Consider the following 24,453-nt stretch of genomic DNA (forward strand, 5'->3'; position numbering starts at 1 on the left):
CCATTGTTAGTTGGCTTTGCTTTTCACCTTGGACAGTTTCAAGGCCGTTACTTGAACTCGCCGTCTCTGATTGGACAGTTGCTGCCGCAGATGTTCCTGGTTGGTCAATCGAAGATCCCCCCGATTGGCTGAAATCACCAGTTTCGGACTCGACATAGTTTGGAACACCTGGTTGGTTTCTCGGGATTGCGTTGGATTTGTTGAGAATGGAACGCAGCTCAACTTCACCGTAAAAGTTGTTGAATTCGCCCAGTAGCGACCAGTAGGTCATAAAGTCGTTAAACCCAGCAACTGTGACGCGTATCTTCGATAGATTGCAGCAAAACAAGGCGAATGCATTGTTTTTGTTGTCCAATGTCAGGCCTTAAATTTTTATCTGCTTTTTATATCAATTCCTACTATTTTTTTAATCAGAAAAAAATTAATCATTATGATCAGGGGCGGATTTGAGAAGAGAGGGGCCGACTCTTCTTTCAATGTTTGCACTCCTGCTAACCCAAAATGCATCCCCCTTTTTGCAACTGCTTTACCAAAACCGTTTCTAGTCCATCAACCCTAAAAATTTTAAAATGAATTTCCAATCTACTGTTGAAGTACGTAAATGTATACTGTCGTAAAAAAGGTTAGTTTGTTAAGTTTAATTGTAGGCAACTGTTAGGCATCAAATCGAAATCTTACTGCACTGTTCTATTTCAGATCACATCGAACATTAGATATCGCAAGGTCACGACAGCAGGTCTCCAGACAGAAGGAACTAATTGATAGCACTTACATAAACTCAAAACTAGTTCCTATCTCAAACAAATTAATAGCACTTACATAAACTCAAAACTGGTCCCTATCTCATTCGGGCAACCACAAATAATTTTTAAAGCGTAGATATAAAATTTATCAACTCATTGTTTCTTTTGCTATAGGTTCATTTTACTAGTTCAGTTTTAGTTTAAATAGATTTTTCAGGCACACCTGCCAAACCTCTCTTTAAGGTTTCTTTCTCTTGTCATCATGTTACTTGTGCTCTATTCGATGGATCATAACTCCCCCCATTTTTATCAACTCCGCGTCTCTGTCGTGTTGATTTTCTCGTCGCTGCCTCGCCTTTTCTTCGTTTTCCACCGACGGTTCTCGGTGATATCTCCCTGTCCGTTCCCGACGGTACACTTTCTCCCCCGCTCGCCGTAATCCTCACCGGTTCGTTCCTTTCAATTCCCATTCGCTATCTTCGTCGTCCTCGCTCTCGTCCGCGCTGTATTCTACTATACAGTGTTTCATTGATTTCCGCGCGTTTTCCATCTCAACTCGATCTTTTTCGGCTTTTCTTTTACACTTTGTGGGTTCACTTGGGCCCGGGGTACTTTTAACGCTTTTACTAGGACCTGGGGTGCACGCATCACTTCTATCCTCAAATAGGTTTTCTTCAGCCGCCGATCTAAAAGAAACACCGCTTCGCCTTAGTAACGACCCTTTTTTCATCTGCACCGTATGCTTAGTTAATTTTTCAATTTGCAATGGTAAACGTTTACACCTTCTTGGGTCCTTCGGGTCCGTTTTTCCAGTCCTTTGTTAGACTGTTGTTGAGCTGGTCTTATGCCTTTTGAGCCATGCTGGAGCTTTAGGTACAGGTCTTACTTCTTTGAGATCAGCTACTTCCTGAGCCTTGGGATCCGTTTCGGCTAATTCCTCGTCATCCAGAATGATTGGGGTTTTCCTATTCTCCGGGGAGTATACCAAATCGCTCCTCTTCTCCCAATCTAGGGTTAGCTCTACATCCGGGAGATTGCCCGCCTTGTCTAAACAAAATAACTTCTGGTTAACAACATTGTTCCAATTAAGATTTTTCAATGATGGTTTTTTCGTTAAATTTCGCAGAGCCGTATTCGCTTCTCTTCCATGATAGGCTTCAAAAGGCGTTATCTTAGTCTTAGAATGTGGCACAAAACGTAACGCGCTGAGCGCACGGGATATCATTACTCCAAACTTATAGTTGTTATTTTCCTGGAGGTAAGTTAGCACGTCATTTTTTATCGACCCAATTGTTCGTTCGACCATTCCCGTCGCGCGATGGTCCTTAACCGGAGATTTAATGAGTTCAATACCTTCGTAGTTACAAAAAAAATTGAATTTCATTCCAGAAAAACCCAGTGGCCTGATCCATATGCAGTTTCCTTGGGTTTCCATGAGTATTTATGTACTTCCTTAGGAACTTCAATACATTCTTAGACTTGTTACTTGAACAGACATACGCCGACGGCCAATGCAGCAAAGTGTTTACTGCTTTTAAGTACATACTTCATCCGACCCCTTACGTAATTGACCGGCCCCAGAAGTCTAATTGGACCAAATCATTCGGTTCCCTAGGCACATAAGTTTCCCCCATGTCACTTTTCGGAATATCTGGTTTAAGATTTTTACCTGCTTCTAAGCAGCTTTTGCAGTATTTTGCTGTAGCGGCGATGTTCCTGTGCATAAGTGGTATCCACACATCATTTGCGGCTGCAAACACTTTGTCACCCCATGATGGTTAAAGTGTAAACGGTTGAGTACTGCTGATGACATATCCTTCGATATGGCCAACCGGCCGCCCATCCACAGGCAATTTTTACGTACGGCAAAGTCATTGCAGTGTTGAGCGTAATATTGTCCCAGTCTTGTTATGATCTCCTTGGCTCGTGGTTTCTTGTCTCTGATTGTATCCCTGATGGTTTTCATAATTGGATCATTTTCTATATTTGCTTCTATAAATTTCAGACTCAGGATCTCCGGGTGATCAATCTTTTTAACGATTTTACTGTCTGATGGTACTATAGAGTAAATCCATTTGTCATTCTGTACAAGTGGGTAGGATAAACCGGGGAACTGGTGGGGAAACGAGATAATCGTGTTTAACTTCTTAGAAATTGTCTTTTTGTGAGCAACTTTTTCAGGTGGTTTTAATTCAATATCTGAATCCGAACTGATACTGGGTGGTTGATTTAACCGATTAAGAATACCGTTGAGGTTGACATCTCCAGAATTGGTCGCTGTGTTAACAATGGCGGAAGTTGGTGGGTCATTTTTTTTTCAGGTGAATTTATCATGCTTTTATTACTCATTTCACTCATTTTACTCATAATTGAAGGCTTGCAACTGGAATTTACGTATTGAGAAGAAAGTTTGATTTTCTTTCTTCGGCATTTGCATATTTCCGCCGGCGGTATGAAAATATCTCGATGCTGATTGGTTAACCGCCGGTTGCATGTAAACACGCCCTCTATTGAGCGTTTGTGCTCACGGTGAATATTTGCATATTCATCTTTTCTTTCATTCCCATTGGATGAAACTGTTCTTGTTGTGTCGAAACATGAATGATCGCCCTCTACCGTGGGTTTTGGCCAAATTTTAAGCTGCATTTGATCCTTAGGCTTCAATGCTGCGTTTATCATTTTCATTTTCGCTACTGTAAAATTTTTTATCATAGTGACTTGTCTCGGGTGCCTCTGCGGACGGAAACCGAGACAAATAGTCTGCCATTCCCATTTTTGACCTACGTCTACTATGTTCAACTTTAAAGTCATATGGCACTAATCGATCGTACCATCGAGTTAGTTGGCTGAAAAACGTTTTATTTCCCTTTGGTGAAGAATTTAACAATTTAAGTAGTGCCTTGTGATCCGATATAACCGTGAAATACCGGCCATATATATAATTTCGAAAATGTTCCGAAGCCCATACTACCGCGAGTTTTTCTAATTCATTGGTAGAGTACTTTTTCTCAGCCGGATTAAGATATCTGGACGCAAACGAAGTCGGATGCCAACCGGAGGCGCAATACTGTTCTAATACGGCCCCTAGGCCACCGTTGGCTAGCATCACAAATAATTCTAGTTTCATGGTGAATGTCGAAATGTCGTAATTCGACAATGTTTTCCACGAGCGTCTTTAATTGTTGTAACGAATTTTCGCAAACGGGCGTCCAGACAAAATCGTTATTCTGATTTAGTAATGGTCTTAATGGTGCGCTTACTTCCGCGAGCTTAGGCAAAAATTTTTGTAAACTGTGCATTGAACCCATTAAAGTCATTTTCATCTCTGAATAAGCCGACTCGTCCTCCTCCTCTCCATTGGTTAGTACCCCTCCTAATTCCTCTGCATGTTCGTTCAAAGTGTCCCAGTTTTTGGCACGAGTTGCATGTTGCTCCCTTTGCAGGACAATTTGCTATGTGATCAAGGGTAAAATTTGGTGCGTCGCAATTATAACACCTACGGTTATTGCCGCTTCCCCACTACTTGATCCTTGGGTGTATCCTCCACGACCCCCGCGTCCTCGACCTCGGAAAAATCCTTGTCCCCATTTTATATTATTGATCGGTTTCTGTGTTATAGAAATTGCCGTGCTTTGGAACTTTTCAATCCTCGTCTCCAAAATAATCCTCGTTGAAGCCGGTTTGCCAGTATATGATTTGTATGCGCGCTCACCACGTTCATACGATATTGCGATCCTATAGACTTTCTCTGGTAACTTTGTTGATAGCGATAATTCTCATTGGCAATCCGATTCCCGCATGTTCATAATAAAAATATCACGAACATTTTTGGCCGCATTCGCAAAATCACATCTGCCTGCTAGAGCCCTTAATTCCGCGTAAAATTTCTCGAACGTTTCTTTTTCACGTTGTTTTTGTCCGTAGAAAAGTTCCCTTTCATGAGTTACATTCCGCTCGCGTTGGAAAACATTTTGCATCTCGTCAAGGACCCGTGGGTAACGTTCCTAGTTTTAACATTAACCGCAGGTTTTCGTGCTTTGAATAACCTTTGCGCCTCGTCTCCAATACAAAGGTATAGATTAGACTTCAACTTCTTTTCCGAATCGATACGGTTTTTCCCATTGACCTCCTCAGGCATCGCTGTGATAGCCGCCGCATTTAAAGTACGCGCAAAATAGAAATCATCGGGATCAATGTCGTATTTTGCTATCATCCCCCAGTGAAATTTAACTATCCACTCCTCCCAGTAAACTGGAGGTTCCGGTATTCGTGCATCCCAAAATGCTATTATATTAAGTAGATTTTCCCCCGCCTTTTTTCTCTGCTGGCTGCGCCGTGTTGAAGTACGTAAATGTATACTGTCGTAAAAAAGGTTAGTTTGTTAAGTTTAATTGTAGGCAACTGTTAGGCATCAAATCGAAATCTTACTGCACTGTTCTAATTCAGATCACATCGGACATTAGGGATCGCAGGGTAACGACAGCAAGTCTCCAGACAGAAGCAACAAATTGATAGCACTTACATAAACTCAAAACTGGTCCCTATCTTACTACAGTAAATTTGGAGTTTTTCAAGCAGTCATCTTTAACACCTGTGTTCTTTTTTTTCAGAATCTCCCCGACGGTGCAGAAAAATTTAGTCAAAAAGGTTCGCTATAGTGTTTTGAGGTAGTTCAATTTGGTCAAACTGGAAACTTTTTCAGCCTCTATCTCGGGAAAATTTTAGGTCCACCCCTGAATATAATCATATGTTAAGTAAATTCGCAAAATTAAGATTTTAAGATTTTTTAAATTTTTTTATTTCAAGCTGTAACATCCGAAGGTATCAATAAAACCTTTTTTTACTAGGTTTAAACCAGTCAATTCTGAAAAAAAAAATTATCGAAAACACAATTGGAATAATCCAAAATATATTTAGATCCAAAAAATCTTTAAAACTAACAAGAAAAATTAGTGATTATCTGGATCAGACTTGAACATAAAAACAAATCGATCATGTTTACATCAATTAAGAGAAAAAACTGTGCAGGTAAAGCAGAAAAAAAAATGTATTTTCCTTCTTCTCGCACTCTGTTTTCAATAGTCCTTATTTCGAATTCGCTGAATTTCAGATCCAAATACTGCAGTAAAGGAGCTTCTATGTAATTTTGGGAAGTCATTCTTTTCGTTTAATGTTTACCAACAGTTTATCAATCTTTAAGAGATTTATGATTAATGTAATAACTCGTAAAGTAATAACGCATACACACTCAAAATTAAAACGCGCTGTAAAATATAAACATTTAGTTTGATCAAAACGTTTTTACAGATTGAAACTAAAGTTTTATCTGACGTCAATTATTAACATCAAGATATTCAAAAATAGGTAATTAGCATATGGCCACATAGTGAGTCATTTCTGATGTAGTAATTAAAATGACAGAATATAAGAGTCACAAATGACAAAAGATTCAAATGGTAATTAATTAATAAATGAAAGCACATGTCTTGAGACGCACAATTGACGAACAAAGCTCAAGACAAAATATAAGAAGACTGCTCGTACCCGAGTTTGAGGTGCTACGTTTATGTTTCGACTTTTTCAACCAAATTTTGGTATGTTTCGGTTTTTTCGACCAATTTTTGGTATTTTGGTAAAAAAGTGTCCGACTTTGCTTGACCCAGTTCAGATATGTTTCGAGTTCTTCGAACAAAAATGGGTATGTTTTTGCTATCTAAATTCTATTGACAAAAAAGTGCAAACTTATTCAATCGAACTCAGACATGTTTCAACCGGTGTGACTTAAAATTGAGTGAGTTTTGCTTATATCAATTGAAAAAAAAAAACGTTTCCGAGTTCACTGGTTGTACGTATGTATGTAGGCATGTATGCAGTAGTGAATTTGGTGGTGGGTTGGGGGGTCTGGGGCTGGATACCCGTTCTTCAGGCATTTGACCCCGGTCGACCCTTCACTAACATTTTAAGATATCAATTTCTCGCTTACCGCCCCAATAATTTTTCCTGTATAAACTTAATTTGAAAAATTTGGTCAAAATAGGGTCCAAATAGCGATTTGGGAGATGTCGGAGAATCAATTGGTCGACATAAGAAAAATAAGAAAAATATGGTCGACCTTTAAAAAATTCTAGATCCGCCTGCATTCTGACCGCACTATAAGGTTCTATGGAGTAGTGTCTGCTTTCAATAAAATAAAAAAAATTGAACTAAAACCATCCAATTACCACCCACTTTTTAAAATTTCAAAGTATATCGCAAATATATTGCGCGTCATATATCTCAAATTGGTCCATTTGTCAATAATTAAACCCCCATTATTTTACAAAAAAAATTAAATCACTGATGAAATATCTTTATGAAAAAAGCTCAGGATTGACAACAAGAACTAAAACATTCCGTCAAAAATGGCTAGTTAAAAAGTCGAAATTTGTCTGGAGAAAAACCATCAAAACAGATATATCCTGCCACTTACTTCGAAGCCAAAACAACAGTACTGATCATATAAGGGCAAAGCCCCGAGTTCAGACGACTATTTATCATCTATGATAAATTAATAGTGTTCGTTTTTTTAAAACATGAAACTTTCAAAAAGAAAACAATTGTTTTTAAGTTAGCGGTTTTTGAAAATCGTCCAATACGCGTCATTTAAAGTAGAAAATGATATATTTTGCTTATAGTGAAAGACTAATTGTATAACATGTTAGAGTTTTGTGCCTCAATTTGTTTCGGAACGATATTTAAGAGGGATTAAATCTCGCGCGTTAATAGAACGAAATATATATTGAGCGTTAATTGTCCTTAATTGGCCATATTGGCAATCTTCAAGCCCCATAACTTCACAAAAAATGATCACATTTTTTTAAAATATGAGCTCAGGACAAAATAAACGTCGAATGATGCGCAGAAGTTGTGGTTACATTGCTTGTTAGAAAATCGATTTGTGGGTCGACAGGGGGTCGAATCTTTGCGGGAAGGGTGTCGTCCGTAACACCCCCCTCCCCTAAATCTGCTGGTTCTTGTATTCGTTATTCACTTTTTCTATGGAACTTGCTGTTTTACAAGAGAAGCCGGTGGCTGTATAAGCAGAGCATTATGCGCCTTTCATAACATTCATAGGAATGAGATTTGTAACCAAAAAACTTTCTAATATAACAACTTTTTGTTCCGACTTTCGATACGAAAGTAACGGAATATTTGTGCTCGGGGTGGGTTTTTTTTTCTTCAGACAAATTTCGACTTTTTAACTAGCCATTTTTGACGGAATTTTTTCATATCATTCAAAAAGTATTGTTATCTTGAGCTTAAATTTGAAAAGATATTTCACCTGTGATCATTTTTCGTAAAGTTATGAGGGTTTAAAGATTGCCATTTTGGCCATTTTGACCGATTTGGGACAATTAACGCGCAATATAATTCGCGCAATTAACACGTAAGCGAGATTTAATCCGTCTTATAAACGGTTCCAAATTGGTTTGAGGAAGCTTATTTGTCATAATTGATTTGTTACAAGGAACAAAATCTATCTTTTTGTACTTTATTTGGCGTGTGGGGGGATGATTTTCATTTAAAAAAATTCAAATTTTAGAAAAAAAATTTTGCATTTTAATTTATTTCATTAAAATTTTTCTTATGTATTAATGCTGCTCAATAAACCTTAAAAGGCAGTCGGAACATTCAGGGCTTCGCCTTGATACGAGCAGTCTTGTTTTCTTTTCATCTCTATTGCTTTTTCATCATTTCAATTGGGTTGACTGTAGGTTCGTATGCTAAATGGTAGTCCCCAGTCATCATTTTTTTCCATGAAAAATAAGAAAACTTTTTGAGAATCTGAAATTGATCAAAACTAAATCTCTTTTTCTTGAGATGTAAAGCCCAATGACAAGGCTTCTGTGAAAAAAAAAACTTAGAGAATGAAAAAAATGGATTAATTACAGGAAAAACTTCTTTGAACACAAAAAAAATTAAAATAAGCTTTCAAAAATGTTTGTACAATTCTGTGATTTTGTTTGGAAAAAAACCGGTACATCCCAATTTCCGGCAAAAACTAACATCAAAATTATTTACTTCGTTCTATTAAAAATTTCATTTTCATGTTATGTTTTTGATGTTTCTAGTTGCGTTTCTTTTGTCCAGCATGAATAATTCTTAGAGCACCTGCAAACATTATTAAAGAAATTTATTACAATTAACTTATTGAAAAACCTCAACCTTTGAAAAAACATTCGAAAAAACGTTCTTAAAGATGAGAAAACGTCAACGTCGATCACTCGATTGAAACATGAAAATAACACAAATGCAATTGATTTATCGATTTTAATTAACCATAACTTGAGCGAAAACAGATGGAATTATAATTGAAAATAATTGAATGAAAGGTTCTACAATTGGTAACTTACCGATAAAAATGTTTTCGTGCATTTCGTTTATTAGAGCAGTGCAAACAATAGGGCAAAAGGAAGCGTCCAACAAATATTCTGACAACAAACGCAGTTGCATGAGAACCTGTTTGATTGCCTAAAAATGTGAAATCAGTTTGAACGACCGGTTCCCCACACGCAAATAAAACTTTAATTTCATAACACCAATAGTTAGTGAGAGAATGAAAAAAATGGATTAATTACAGGAAAAACTTCTTTGAACACAAAAAAAATTAAAATAAGCTTTCAAAAATGTTTGTACAATTCTGTGATTTTGTTTGGAAAAAAAACCGGTACATCCCAATTTCCGGCAAAAACTAACATCAAAATTATTTACTTCGTTCTATTAAAAATTTCATTTTCATGTTATGTTTTTGATGTTTCTAGTTGCGTTTCTTTTGTCCAGCATGAATAATTCTTAGAGCACCTGCAAACATTATTAAAGAAATTGATTACAATTAACTTATTGAAAAACCTCAACCTTTGAAAAAACATTCGAAAAAACGTTCTTAAAGATGAGAAAACGTCAACGTCGATCACTCGATTGAAACATGAAAATAACACAAATGCAATTGATTTATCGATTTTAATTAACCATAACTTGAGCGAAAACAGATGGAATTATAATTGAAAATAATTGAATGAAAGGTTCTACAATTGGTAACTTACCGATAAAAATGTTTTCGTGCATTTCGTTTATTAGAGCAGTGCAAACAATAGGGCAAAAGGAAGCGTCCAACAAATATTCTGACAACAAACGCAGTTGCATGAGAACCTGTTTGATTGCCTAAAAATGTGAAATCAGTTTGAACGACCGGTTCCCCACAAGCAAATAAAACTTTAATTTCATAACATCAATAGTTAGTGAGAATGAAAAAAATTAGAAATATTTTTTGATAACAAGACGAGCTGCAGAGGAGCGGCCATAAGTCCATAAAAAATTTTCCAAAAGACAGAAAAAACTTTCCCAAAACAAACTTGATAGTTGATGGAAAAGACAATGGGCAAAAAGTTTAGAAAAAAAACAGATTTCAATGACAAACATGTTTGATGAATATCCGGATTTAACACACGAAGTCAACTCGATCATCTAGAAAAATTTTAAGATGATTTCTAAATTTTGACCAAAGGGTCAGATTTTGGATGAACGAGACGTTATCTACAACAAGAGTTTGGCGCGCAGCTATCAATCACTTGCACGTCATCAACAACATCGGACGAACCATTCTCCTGATCCCGACTTTCTGTCCATAAATTTGTTTACTCACCATCATCAATATCGAAAAACTCGAAGGTCTTATCACAGAGCACGCCAAGTGACCGTCTAGTTTGGCATCAGTCTCTCGTTTATTTTCTGTCACGCTAAATATGTTTCCAACCAAGACAGGAACAGAAAAGGGAAACGGCGATACAGACTATAGTACGTAGGCTGCAAGCTCACCGACAAAAAAATGAAAAAATCATTTCTATGATCAGTATGCTCAGAAGGACAAAGTTCTTGGCACCATGTGAACAATCTGCCCCCTAAATCAAAATATGGAGATCTTCAATCGGTTAAAATAAACAATTTTCAGCGAATCAGATTTGAGCATAGTACATGAAGGCCTTACTGCTTAAATTGGCCATTTAACTTTAGGAAAAATATTGTTCACTTAGTCTCTTCAGGGATGAGATTGTCTACAGGGATTGGTTCTTGAAGTAGCAAACAGGAATTCAACGAAGGCATGACAAACAAAAACCAAATGGTATCAAATATCGAACCACAACACGAATCGGACCCTAAGATACCCAGTTGGCTCAAGAACAACTATAACGGATTATGCACAAGATTCGGGAGATCGAAACACCATGTGTTGAAAAATTGTAGAAAAACTTCAAAGCAATACAACATAAGGGCAGGCGAATACCCATACAATTACCAATTGCAGAAAAGAGTTCAACAGGAAATCAAACAACTGATCGAACATGAGCCAGTGAAGAAACTCAAAAATTGCAGTGACAGACAATTTCTCAGCCATATTATGATCGCAGTTTAAAAAAGAAGAGTCAATCAAGCTGGCTCTGGAATCCGAACAGATCAACGGGTACATACATAAACCCAAATACCAGATATCAAACATCGAACTCCTGCTTGATAACGCAGCCGAAACGGTAAATTATCTAAATTAAGTGGATATGTATTTTTCCACGCTCGATCTGGGTTATGTCTATGCACAATTACCATTGGATCCTAAAACCAAAAAGCAGTGCAAATTCAGCTTGGTTGGGGGAAACAAAACAGGTACCTATCAGTTTCAGACAAATTTTTTTGCGGTTTGGCAGACATGCGAACCGAACTTCAGAAGGCAATCGATCTTACACTAGCAAACCACAAGAACACATTTGCTTTCCTAGATAACATTCTAATTGTTACTAAATGAAAAAATTGGATCACCAAGCGGTACTCAAATCCGTATTGAATAAAATAGATTTGGAAAATTTGGCAATTTCAACACCCAAATGCAACAACGACTGCAAGCAATTTTAATGGTTTGGGTTAACCATTAACACATAAAAGACGATACCCCTAATGAAAATAACAGAGGCAATCGACCTACTTTAATACTATACAAAAACGAAAAAAAAGGAAAAATTTAAAACACACCCGACACAAAGTTACTCCCCATGTTTGAATTGATCTGAAAAATAAACGGGTGAAATTATCATATTAATCATCAAAAAATTTTATCAAGTTTTTTAAAAGCAAAAAATTATTAAATTTCGAAAGTTTTTTTTTTCATTTTTTTTGGGTTTTTTTCTGAAAATAATTAAAATTTTAGCTGTTAAATCTACAGAGCAATGGCGACCATACATCAATCGAACGATCTTAGAAAACTTACGATGGTTTAAAATCATCAAAACAGGCCAATGATTACTCAAATCCGTATTGGAAAAAATAGATTTGGAAAATTTGGCCATTTCATCACCCAAATGCAACAACGACTGCAAGCAATTTTAATGGTTTGGGTTCAGCTTTAACACATAAAAGACGATACCCCTAATGAAGAAAACAGAGGCAATCGACCTACTTTAATACTATACAAAAAAGAAAAAAAAGGAAAAATTCAAAACACACCCGAATACAAAGTTACTCCCCATGTTTTAATTGATCTGAAAAATAAACGGGTGAAATTATTATATTGATCATCAAAAACGTTTATCAAGTTCTTTAAAAGCAAAAAATTATTAAATTTCGAAAGGTTTTTTTTTTCAATTTTATTTTGGGTTTTTCCTGAAAATAATTAAAATTTAAGCTGTTAAATCTACGGAGTTTTTTGAGTTATAATGCTAACTTTCGGCAGAAATCTAACATCTTTGCTTGCGATTTTGCAGGGGTATTATTAAGCTAAGAAATAATAGGAGAAAAAGGAGACTGTTAAAAAAATGAACGAGCTAATTCCGTCGGGCAATGGCGACAATACATCAATCGAACGATCTTAGAAAACTTACGCTGGTTTAAAAATCATCAAAACAGGCCAATGATTTCTTCATCATCTAGGCCAAAACAAGAAGAAGCTCCAAAGAACTCAAGGAAAGGTCAGTGAAGCCAAAAAGTTCCGAGTATGGGATTTCTTGCCGATGTTGAGGGGCATGGCGAGACTCTAATGGGATCTGTCAGGTCGCGGACCCAACAAGTCACAACCAGTTTTAACTGAAATTAAACTTTGTCTAATAGCAGCTTTTTTTCAATTATGAATCAAAGATCCATTATTTTTTTTCAAAATACACAACAGCACCGAATTAATGAACAGGTGGTTAATAGTACACCAGAATATAAAACATAATTGAAATCTAACGTTTTTTGTCCCCTAATAACAGCTAAATAAAATATAGTTTTTCAACCGAATAAAAACCGAGGACAAAAAAAAACGTTGAATGAACTGGCAACAACTAAATGCAAGCAGTAGGTACATTCTGAACATCAAAAGTATCTAAATAAAATTCTATATCTACAAAATGTATTTCGTTTCTTTTTTTTTCGTCACAATTTTCATCATTTGTTCAAGTGTTCTATCAATTTATAAGGTTTTGTTTGGCATTTTGGTAATTTTTTTCAAAAGTATTTTTCAGTACAAGATACTTTAATTGAAATTTATGGAGTGGAGAGTGGCCTTTAAAACTTTCAGTTATCAAAAAAGTTGTGTTTAAATTGATCAAGTCACATGTTTGACCACTTTCGAAATTCACACCAGTTTCTGTTTCGAGAAAAAGATAGCGCTAGAAAATATCAGAAAATCAGAGTTTGTTTGTAACAATTGCATGTTGGGAATTTCTGGTTCCGCTTCACGCCAACTGTGTTCAAAATTATCAACAAATTTTCGTAAACTCAGTTTCTTTAAATTAGTTTCTATTGCACATCATTCAAGAAAAACAGCACTGTTTTGGTTTTAGGTTTCTAGAATTTCCTGGCCCATTCTACTGGATAAATCGATTGTTCTCGGGTGGTATGAAAAGCTCTCCGCTTTCTTGAATTTTCTATTTTATATGGAATCTTCTCGAACGTTGTGGCGCAATCTAGAATGTTCTAGAACGCTACTTGTCACTCATGCTGTCAGTCAGCTCCTGCAATGTGTGCCACTGTGCGATGGGTCTTCGCGGAGATGCTAGCATGTCACTCCAGTGTCTCAATTCGGCCCCCACTCCATTGCAACCCAACACTATCCCCCCTATCTCCTCGTTGCTCCCCATCCTGTCGTAGTCCAAAACAATCACATGCAGTTCGACTCTCTAAAACGTCATCTGAGTTTGAGATTTTTCAGATCAGAATTTGAGACATCATAATTTCAGATTTTTCAGTTTGTATACAATAAACTTCGGATTATTTTAAGTAAATTTCCTGTGAAAACTTTTTTTTAATTTTAAAACATCTGCATCAGTAGCGGATTTATAGTGGAGGCGGTTGAAGAGCGGACTCCCTTTTCTCTCAGGAATTTGACCCCATAACCAGGGGTGGATGTAAGATACTTCGTTAAAGACAAAATTGTTTTTCCGAGCTTTCCCAAATCACGATAACGACCCCTTTTGGCTTTTTTTTGCGTCGCCGGCAAATTAAAAAAGAAACAGGCAAAATTATGTTTTTAGGACGTTTCCAGGCACTCTCTCCTCAAAATTAGTATATGTTGGCGCCAAATCATAAGGGTCGGTCAGCAAAAATGGAGGCCATGAAATAGTACCAAAAGGGAACCCTTTGGGTGATCATGGGTCGATAGTACTTGGGGGTTTTTATCCGCACGGATACCCACCTGAGTATAACAGTAAAAAGAAAGCCCCCCTCCGCCCTCCCCCCCCCCCCCCCCGAAACGCTCCCTCTACACAAAATAACATCTTTTCGGCCAAATGACCCATTTTTTCTAATGCCTTGGGCGCCTCTATTACTAATTTTTTGGCTGCAGTAAGAGCTGAAAAAGCGATTTCCTGGAGCAAACTTGCAAAATTGCCCATACAAAAACATGCAAAATTTTTACCAAGATGAGTTCTAATTAGTGTTTTGGGGCGCCTCGGAAATTGAGATTGGCTGAACTAAAAAAATTGGACCAAAAATTTGATCAACCGAAAAGTTGACTCCCCCTCCAACGCAAAAAAACCTAGACCTGACTCTGTTCTGCATAATAAATCTCTACATACATTTTGTCGTTATTTATCGTCTTTTCAAAATATTGCACTTCCAATGCAGTTTAATATATCATGATTTGTTGAACACTTACTAATGCTCTGAATGCAATGCGTATTTTATTCAAATGCACTGAATGAATTGTGTGAGTGAAATGTATCTTCTCATACCTGTATCTGTTCGAATGGTACTTCGAATACGAAGCTCTCGTTGTAATATGGATTCAGAGTTCTCTTCTTAATTGTCGTTTTCTTTTTCTTCAGGCGCTTCCCATTCTGCACCAACACCAGTTTCACATACGGGTCTAAAAGGGATATCAAATCAACTCGTAAAGCGACAATTCGTAACAAAAACTCAAGCGGCAAACCTTCATTTAAGCGCACATTACTTGCCAATGCCTTGTTACGAATTGTCGCTAGTTACTAATTGTCGCCCAACCAAATCACCTGTATCGATGGTATGGATGTTTATCAGATAATCGAAGCGCTCTGATTATTTGCCAGAATTACGTACAACCGAAACGCTCCTGAAATAGTTTAAGCACTAAAATTCGCGAAAAAAAAATGTTTACAATTTCATTTTTTCCAAACTTTTTCCATAATTTGAGATTTTGTTTGGTTACATGAAACCCTCGAAAACAAAGAAATCTCTATTTACGGAAAAAAAAAACAATTTAACGTAACTGAGAATAAAAATTAGTTGAGAATACTTTTCAAGACAGTAGTTTGCCCAAGTTTGTTATTGCTAGGTTTGCTTCAAAAATTGTGTCTTAGTGATAGAAAATGATTCTATCAGAATCATTCTCATTGTCCGGATTGGAAATCAAATCGGAAAGCTTAATTTCTGAAAACACCGCAAAAACATGTTTTTTGAATGTTTTGCTCTAAAATTTTTGATCATTACATTTTTTTTCACATATTAAGTCAACTCTCGCAGTGGAATTTTATTCACAAAAGAAAAAAAAATGCAGTTTGGATCTACATCACAATCCACCTTTCAAAAAATGGGGGAGGATATTGTACGTGGATTAAACTTATCGATTTTCGACCAATCAGAATGCAGCAAAACTAGAATTTGGAAGAGAACGCTAGAACTATCTAGTGCTAATTTACAGTTATTTGCATAGGATGGAGACTTTTTAGTAGATACGATAAGGGGAGATTGTTACGTAGATCCAGCAAATTAATGCGACAAAATCAATCTCGAATGTGGAAAGTTAAGTTATTGATTAAAAAAATTTAGTGACAAACTGAACTAACCAGATAATCCTCCGACGTCCATCTTCTTGAGATTTTTCGCCTCCAGTACAACCACAGTGAGTTTACCAGCCGTAGGGACATATCGCAGAGAGAAACAGATGTCGCCAAGCACGTTATTCTAAAAAAGACAAAAATTTCAAAGTCATTCTGCTTTTGTTCAATATTTTTATACTGAAGCAAACGTTATCAGCAGTGGGACACTTTCAGATCTTGTGACGACAATACGAGGCCAAACTGTGCATTTTGCGACATGTAAGCGGATTCAGCAGCAAATTAACAAGTTTGTCGCGGAATTGGCAACATTGAAAAGTTTCTTTGATCTTCTTAGCTGTTTTGGATTCCAAGAACAAAAAGATAAATTACTCTTTTGCTCAAAACCGCTCTAAAAACAAGGCAAACTTGCGGAATCCGCAACAGAATTTACAGAATTTGAATAGTTTTTTGTGTACAGTAAGACAACGCTGTCGCGGAATCCGCAAATAATTTGTAGAACACAAAGTAAGTAGAGCCGCTCACAATTGAGAAATCCACTTTCATTTTGCAGAATCCGCTTACACTTGTGGAATCCGGAACAACTCGCTAAAATGGCTCGTTACGAAACCCCGACAAACCTTATGTGGCGACATATTTTTATGCTACAGTTACAGTTACTTGTGCTACAAAAACGGTGGAAGTTTATAAAGTTTACACCGCTTATATTTTTAAACATGTCTGAATATTTATCTCTAGGTTTCAGTGGTCTTATTTTATAATACAGAAATAAACCGACTGTTTCAGAAAAAAATATGGTGTTGGAAAACGATTATGCCTTTTTGTCTGTTATCGTTCTACTGTACCAAATTTCAGCCGAATGACCTAAATAGTTTTTGAATATCTTTCAGCAATTATTTTGTGCGTTGAGTTTTCAGCCTAAATGATTTCATGAAGTTTGCTCAGAAGGATATTTTCTTTAGAAAAGTCTTGCGGCCAAGAAAATTAGTGTCCCTCTAGGTTGTTAATAGAGCTAGATTTTCAGTTTTCAGTCCTTTCGTTTTCAGGAAACCACTCAATTTTACCCGCCAACCTCCTTCACAAGTTATTTTTTTAAGATGATCTATATATGTTTCGTTCTAATGTGAAAATTTTCCCGATGTTAGGGATAGTTGTTTTGCAAAAACAACTGTGATTGCACACAGTTATCATCATTTTGCCTGATCTTTGTGTATTTTTTTCCTTTCTCTCAAATTGCTCGTAACTGAAGTGTCTTCAAATGCTGATAAGTCTTTATAGTTTTTCGGCAGAAAAATTTAAACAGACATAGTGTCGCATAATAACTTAAAGACCATTTTTTGACTATATTTTTGATTTTTTCGCTTATAAAAACAGACAGAGAAACAAGACTTTCATTGATCTTTTTGTTTTAAAAAATTAAATAACATTTTTTCGTGATCTATAGCATAAATAGAATTCGGAAATGAAAAAAAAAGATAAAACAATTTCAAAACGAGACACCATTGAATGATGATCTCATATAAATTCAAAAGAGCACACTTTTTAGCAAAACTGAAGGTCGTTCAAGGAGGGCATGTTTACTCAAAAGTCTATCAAAATTCCTAGGTTGATGTCACGCTCATAATAATTGCAGCGGTAAATAGTTAGAACAACATAAAAGATTCGTTGATTGAGAATTGCCATTTTTACTAGCAATATCGATGATTTATCATTGTTGTAGCTCTGGTTGTCGGATTTTACAGAGAAGGGCAAAATGAAGTTTCACAATTGAGATATTCGAAAATCTATTGATTTCTAATCATACAAGTTTTGATTGCTTCAACGTCTCTTAGTTTTACTCAAAAAACTGTAAAAACACAGAAAGCAATATCAAAAAATTAATGAAAACAGAATCAGCGGTTGCAACATTTTATTCTTGATTTCTTTGGTTATCAATGACAAAACTTGTAATTTTTGCGCTGATTCATCGATTGAACATCGCTAAGTCATCTTTGTTCAACTATGATTAGCCAGGGATTTCAACGCGGGATAGCCAGTTTTTGGATACAAAACATTTCGGATTACATTAGTCGTCAAAAAAACTAATCTCATTTCAGATTTAATTACTGTTTTTTTAAACTGTTTTCATTGAATGAATTGCTTTAATTGCATTTTTATCTTCTTTATGTGCATCATAAATGATTGCTCCCAGAAATTAATTTGTTTTTCGAATATCTTTGGCTTGAATTTGATCAATTATAAAGAGACGCTAAGTCGAGTCCTGGCTCGATAAATTAAAAAAGTACCAAACCATTTTTTGTCTATAAAAACTTTTCGAATTTTTGAGTTTCGAACATTTGAGAGTGAATTTCTATTTCGTGTTAGAACATTTTTCGCGAAATTTGTAAAATACTTAATTGAATTTGATGAAGTATTTGGTAAATTGATCTACGCAGGTATTTTTCAGCACCCGTACCAAAAATGGAAAAACTAGAAAGAAAATTGAGGGTTTTTTGAATGTTTATTGACTACTTTGTTTCCTTTGTTCTGCAAAAATGACTGTGGTCAGAACTAACTGCACTATTTGCACAAAACTTAGCAGTTTTTGTTTACCTTTAATCGTTTCGAGTTTTTAATGCACATATAATTCTGACTATTTTTTGTGGGAGTGTATTGAATAGAAGTGTTTAAAATCTAAGCTGAACAAGTTTTAGATGAGTTGTTTTCCAAGTCTTTTCAGTCTCTTAAAGAATCCTTGATCATACACACTTTCTTATTTCTTCGATTTGCAGTTTTGCAGAAAAAATTAGAACCAAAAACGAAGCTTGGCGATAAAGAAACTTAAAAAAACTTAAGAATGTTTCAAACAAAATGCGACCCTTGTGTATGACTGGTAATAAATAATCTAAATCTTGTAAAATCTTTTCGCGAAAACAAAAAATTGTTTCGAAAGTCTGCTTCAGGTTGTAATTTTAAGCCCAAAAGTTCTTAGTAAAACTCTGTTGATTTACGCATTTATTTCAAGGTTTAATTGAACACTTTTCGTGATCTTTTTCAAATTAAGCAGATAAACAGATGCATAACGCAAAAGTTAAATGCTGTTGCAGCTCAACTAAGCCATATAATTAACTAAAAAATCTCCCATTACAAACTGTGCTGCACTTGTATTTTTGAACCGGCAGCTAATTGACCGCAAAGCAAGTTACCACTAAACCAAGTGAAAAAATTAGGACTCTTTCCTATTGAATTTTCCCGCTTCAAATTCAAAAATTATAACAATATCACAGAGTTTTTGGTAAAACGGAAGCAGGATGGGCTCTACTCCATTTAAAAACCCCTGATTATAATTTAAACTTCTCATTTTGTATCATGAGAGTGTCTAGTATTTTCCTGGGCTACGATGAATAACATGCAGTATAAGAACTCAATCACTACCTTTTTAATGTCATTCTTGATTGTAAAAAAACCTCAATCAGCTCTTTTAAAATGTGAGTATTGATGTTAAGAATCTGACAACTGATGCAAACTCACCTCTTTTCCGTCATCAGGGGGCACGAGGTCTCTCCACTCATCTACTGTCTTGCCCAGGTCAATCGAGGTCAGAGGGATGTTCAACTGGCCTATCTGGTCGTGTTTGGAGAAACGGTCGAAGTCAAACACTGACAAAACCAGAGTCTTTCCAGCTATCTCTGCGTACGGGACCTGAAAACTACCTTTTGTTTCTCTATCTTCGAAATGTCAACAAAACTTCTCCGCGTCGCACAAAATGCCTCGAAGGAAGAAAAATGTAATAGAATATCATCTTTCTAGGGTTGTGCTAAATGATTGATCAGAAATGGACAACTTTTTCAAAAAAAAACACTTCCTATGGCGGTTTGCTTTTTGATTTCTCCAGAGCAGTTTTATTCTAAAATGAAATCAACAAAGAAATATTAATCTTAATTCAATTAAATAAGGTAGATTAAAAGAAAAATTTAAAAATATGATTCTAAGAGGACCCACGTTAAAACTATAATTTGTTGTTGCATCAAAAATATAGATAATAAAATTCAATGAAGATCAAGATCACTAAGCTAGAAATTGAAGAGTTTGTTGATCGTCTCATTAAAGAAATATCTTCGTTCTCAAAATTTGTTATAAAGTAATTCTTGTTATAATTTATTATAATATATACAAGGTGGAGTTCAGAAGGTGCAAATGGGTAAAACTAACGTGGAATGTGAAGTGTTCGTTGAATAGTGGGTTGAGTGTCTTCCTGTGCACTTTGGTCTCCTGCTTCTTGTTCCTATTACCCCCACCCCCACCCCCACCCCCACTTCCCCCCTTGTTCTGAGTGTCGAAGGGGAGCAGGTACAGCTTCACGTAGGGGTCACTAGTCCCACTCATATCCATCCCAATCAGCTCACTCGCCTCTATTATCCCCACACACAGCTGCAAAAAAAAACAAGATAAAAAAACTCGAAATTTAAAAAAATAATAAATTATAAATGTATAAAAAAATGAGTCAGTAGTTGCACGTATAATTTCGAACTCATAAGTTGAATGAAAAAATCAGATATCTTTCTGTACAAAAATGTGCAATTTTCGATATATCATTAACAACACATTTCCCCCAAAAAGAAATAAAAACGGCAAAAAAGTTTTTAGAAACCTAGACACAGACACCTAAAAGTTTAATAACCTGGGCAAGAACTAAGCTCAAATTTTTCTGCTTGTAGAATGTTTTTGTATAAAAACCTTTAAATTTAGAATCCGAGCTTTTTTCTCGAAATAGGCTTGTTCTTCAAAATGAAGAATAATATATCCTGTTATTTTTTTCAGGCTCGGAAACAACAAGAATACCCTGCTGACAATCCAGCTTTAATCCAGTTTTAATCATTCGTTATATTCCGCAAAAAAAGGAGCTATCTCGGAGTCCTCGCTTTCAAACAGTAACGAATCTTTGGTGTCATTGATGCCTTTCAGTCACATTCTGGCATGAAATCTAAGTTAAACTTTCTTCGCGATAAGATTGCGACAAAACTTAGACGGAACAAACTCAAGCTACTGATGAGACCTAACGAGGCAAAGTTGAACTGCTTTTTTCTGTCAAGTAAAGTAGCCCAGCAAAATTTAAATCATATAAAAAAGTCCAGCAAAACCCGGAAAAAACGTCTTTTTTTTTTGCTTGACTGCCAAAACATGCAATTTTTACTAAATAAAACAACATTTTTTTTTCAATTTAATTGTTGAACCTTTGAGCATTTCTTGGAGGCTATATTCTTCATCTTAATTTTTGTAGGGCTACATAGAGAGCTCTCTTTGAAACAACTTTGTCAGCAATTCTCAGCAATGTTTCGTGCTCTACGGGTAACCTAATTTGGCTCTGTATCAATGTCAGCCACTTTCCAGTTTTACGACGTTACGCATTTTTTATAAGTATACAGTGTTGGCTCAAATTATCGGGAAAAAATAATAGAAATTAAAAAGTTATTTTTCAAATTTAATTGACATTAGCTAAAAATTGATGAAGACAAAGCTTGCCTATATCCTTAACAAAATTGATATGATGCAATTTCATTGCTAATTTCCACCCAATTTTTGGACCCAGAAAATCGGCTTTTTTAGTCAACCAAAAATTATTTCTAAATTTTCCTTTCAATTGCTGAAAAATTACATCAATTAAATTTCATATGCTATGCCTTAAAATTACGAGGGGTAAAATCAAAACGTTTAACAAGCGTTGCGCGAAACGTTTAAAAATTGTATATAAAATGGAAAGTAGTTTTTTAGATGTATTAGCTATTGAAAAAAGTAAGTTTTTTATACGAAATTGAAAAGATTATATATATCTCAAAACTTGTTGTGCTACTATCTGTATAAGGGCTCCATTCGATACAGTTTTGCATTTCTGTCAGACTGTCTTGGTGACCTGTTCTGGTTAACTGTTTTGGCGTAATAATTGTTTGATCAAAAGCGAAAAATGACCCGACTTACCCGCATCCAGTTTCAAGCGTTAATAATAGATTATATTTTGTTGCTAAATTGAGAAAAACTGAATATTTATCAATTAATGAATTTAAATCTAAATCAATCAAAATCTTTTTTTTCTAAAATCAAAATCGAATCAAACATAACGTTTTTAATCGATTTCAATCCATCATCAATCCTTCTTTTTTGATACAATTATAATCGAATTTTATACCATTTTCTATTTTATTTGTTTTGCACAAAAAAGCCATTATAATCGATTACAAATTGTCATAATCCTTTTCATTTGCCAATTTGTTTTCGACGTTGCATCTGAATTGCCTATATTTTATGCTTTTTGTGGACGTTGGTTTATATGAAAAATGGGAAAGTCGTTTTAGCTGTTTTCAAATCAAATCAAATATAAAACGTTGATATTTTTTCATTTCGTCTCAATTGAAGTTGTTTCATAATGCAAAATTTAGGTTCTTTTAATCATCATCAGATCAGCACGTTGCTCTATTTTCGTGATTTATTTGAAAGAATTATTTTTCATTTACCGCGGGAACCTTTTAACTAATACTAAGGGATCTCTACGAAACTGTTGTTTCGAGGTAAAACTGTGTATTACGCTGAAACAAAAAGGGACAAGACATCTCACATGTAGTTGGAAGTATTTTAATTCTGGAAAGGAGTCACTGATCTCGACCTGGGTGCTTATTGCTCAAGGTCGGCTGGTTTAGTTTTTGTCTAGATTTTCGACTTTTGAGCCTGTATTTTGAAATATTTTCAAAACTTGTACCTCATTATCGGAGAAATTGTAGTCAATTGAGAAGTGCAGTTTGCCCAGGTGTACCTTCCTGCCAGATGAAGAGGTGGAATTGCCCGATTGATCCAGGAAATTCTCATTTTCCGCATCCTAAAATTAAATAATTACGTCATCATTTTATCAGAAAGTCAGCATGATTATCAGTTGCTAACATTATAATAGCTAACATTATAAAACCCGCCGATACACCATATAATTGTTGCTTTAAGGGGATTGGGTTGAGAGGGAAAGAAAAAGAGCCGGTGGAAGACGTTTAACTGGTTTTCACTTGTGAGTTTCAACCAGAGTGCAGAATAAAACAAACAGCGCAGAGCAAATTTTAATGTGTCACCAACTCCACAGAACAAAAAGATTTGCCAGAGATGATATCCAATTTCTAAATTTAATTAACTTATTGATAATAGTTGACTTGATTCGACGTCAGCTTTCTGGAAATATCTTTAAATGTCCACCGCCCCCTGTCCAAGTTATCCAGAAAAAAACATCCAAACTCGCAAAGATTATATAACATCCAAAAAAAAAAATACCCAAGAGAGCGAAAAAATACCACGAATCACTATATCGTTTTACAGTTACGAAGCAATATAACAGTTACGCATATAAGAACTTTGAACCTGCAACGAATTTCTTTTCCAAAGCTACGGCGGATATAATTGGAGATGTTTCTTTTTACCTGATGACTATTGATGCCCTTTTCCGAACCGGATATGTAATTGATAACTAATGGTAGCAATTATATCAATAACGACTATAGTTACCGGTTGTTAGAATAATATTAAGAGCGATGAAATTTGATATTACAAATTGAGGGGAGGAAAATTCAGGAGATTGCCCAATGTTTTTAAAAACAGGATATGATAACAAGATAAAACGAAAATTTTTAAAGGTTAAAGTTCACGATTAAAATCGACGGAAAAAATCGAATAAAATAGGAGAGGCGAAAAAATCTTGTTCTAGTGTTTCCTCTATTAATTAAATCAAACAACACTGCTAGTATCAGGCAAAGCCCTGAATGTTTCGGTTGCCCATCATCGTCGTTGAAACAGTTTTTGAAAACATCAATTAAATAACTGATAAAATTTTGAGGAAAAAATGAAAATTTGGATTTTTTCTTATTTTGACAAAAACATGTTCTTACTATATCTATTAACATACAAAAACACCAAAAGTTTTGCCTCAATTTTTTTGGAAAGATTTATGAGCGGATCTAAATAACCGCTTACGCGTTAATAGCAAAAAAAATCCTCGCGCGTTAGTTGTTCCAAATTAGCCAAATTAGCAGTTTTCAAAACCCCATAAGTTTTTGAAAAAGATCACAGGTATTATCACAGGTAGCTCTTTGAGCTCAAAAGACTATTGTTTTTCGGATGGTATAAAAAATCCATTCAAAAACGGCTACTTAAAAAGTCGACGTTTGTCTGAGAAAAACCCCAGCACTAATATTTCGTCGTTTTCTGCAAAAGTAGGAACAATAAGATTAGACAAGCGAACATAAATTGGTTAAATGCAGCCAAACAAAAAAGAGCAAAAAAGTGATAGCTAAATTAAACATTGACCCCCTAAACAAAAAATCAGAGCATGCTTTTACATTGGTAACTATTAAAGTGAAAGTTCGTAAATGTTTGAACGGATTTAACTT

At 35.4% G+C, this 24,453-nt stretch overlaps 2 protein-coding genes across 10 annotated transcripts in view; both read right to left on the reverse strand.

Moving 5' to 3' along the window:
• Positions 1-24,453, reverse strand: part of LOC134852828 (estrogen receptor beta-like) — a 488,151-nt gene that overhangs the window by 46,466 nt on the left and 417,232 nt on the right. The window lies entirely within an intron of this gene.
• Positions 13,056-24,453, reverse strand: part of LOC134852814 (synaptotagmin-1-like) — a 79,626-nt gene continuing 68,228 nt past the window's right edge. For all 9 annotated transcript variants that reach the window (XM_063868619.1, XM_063868616.1, XM_063868614.1 and 6 more), the window contains 6 exons: positions 22,788-22,904; positions 20,249-20,467; positions 19,568-19,738; positions 16,067-16,184; positions 14,978-15,111; positions 13,056-13,924 (listed from right to left, as the gene is read on the reverse strand). In XM_063868619.1, the coding sequence (XP_063724689.1) occupies positions 13,730-13,924; positions 14,978-15,111; positions 16,067-16,184; positions 19,568-19,738; positions 20,249-20,467; positions 22,788-22,904 (954 nt within the window). In that variant the 3' untranslated portion in view covers positions 13,056-13,729. The remainder of the gene's footprint in view (positions 13,925-14,977; positions 15,112-16,066; positions 16,185-19,567; positions 19,739-20,248; positions 20,468-22,787; positions 22,905-24,453) is intronic.

Source organism: Symsagittifera roscoffensis, chromosome 8 (assembly GCF_963678635.1).
Source record: "Symsagittifera roscoffensis chromosome 8, txSymRosc1.1, whole genome shotgun sequence".
NCBI lineage: Eukaryota > Metazoa > Xenacoelomorpha > Acoela > Convolutidae > Symsagittifera > Symsagittifera roscoffensis.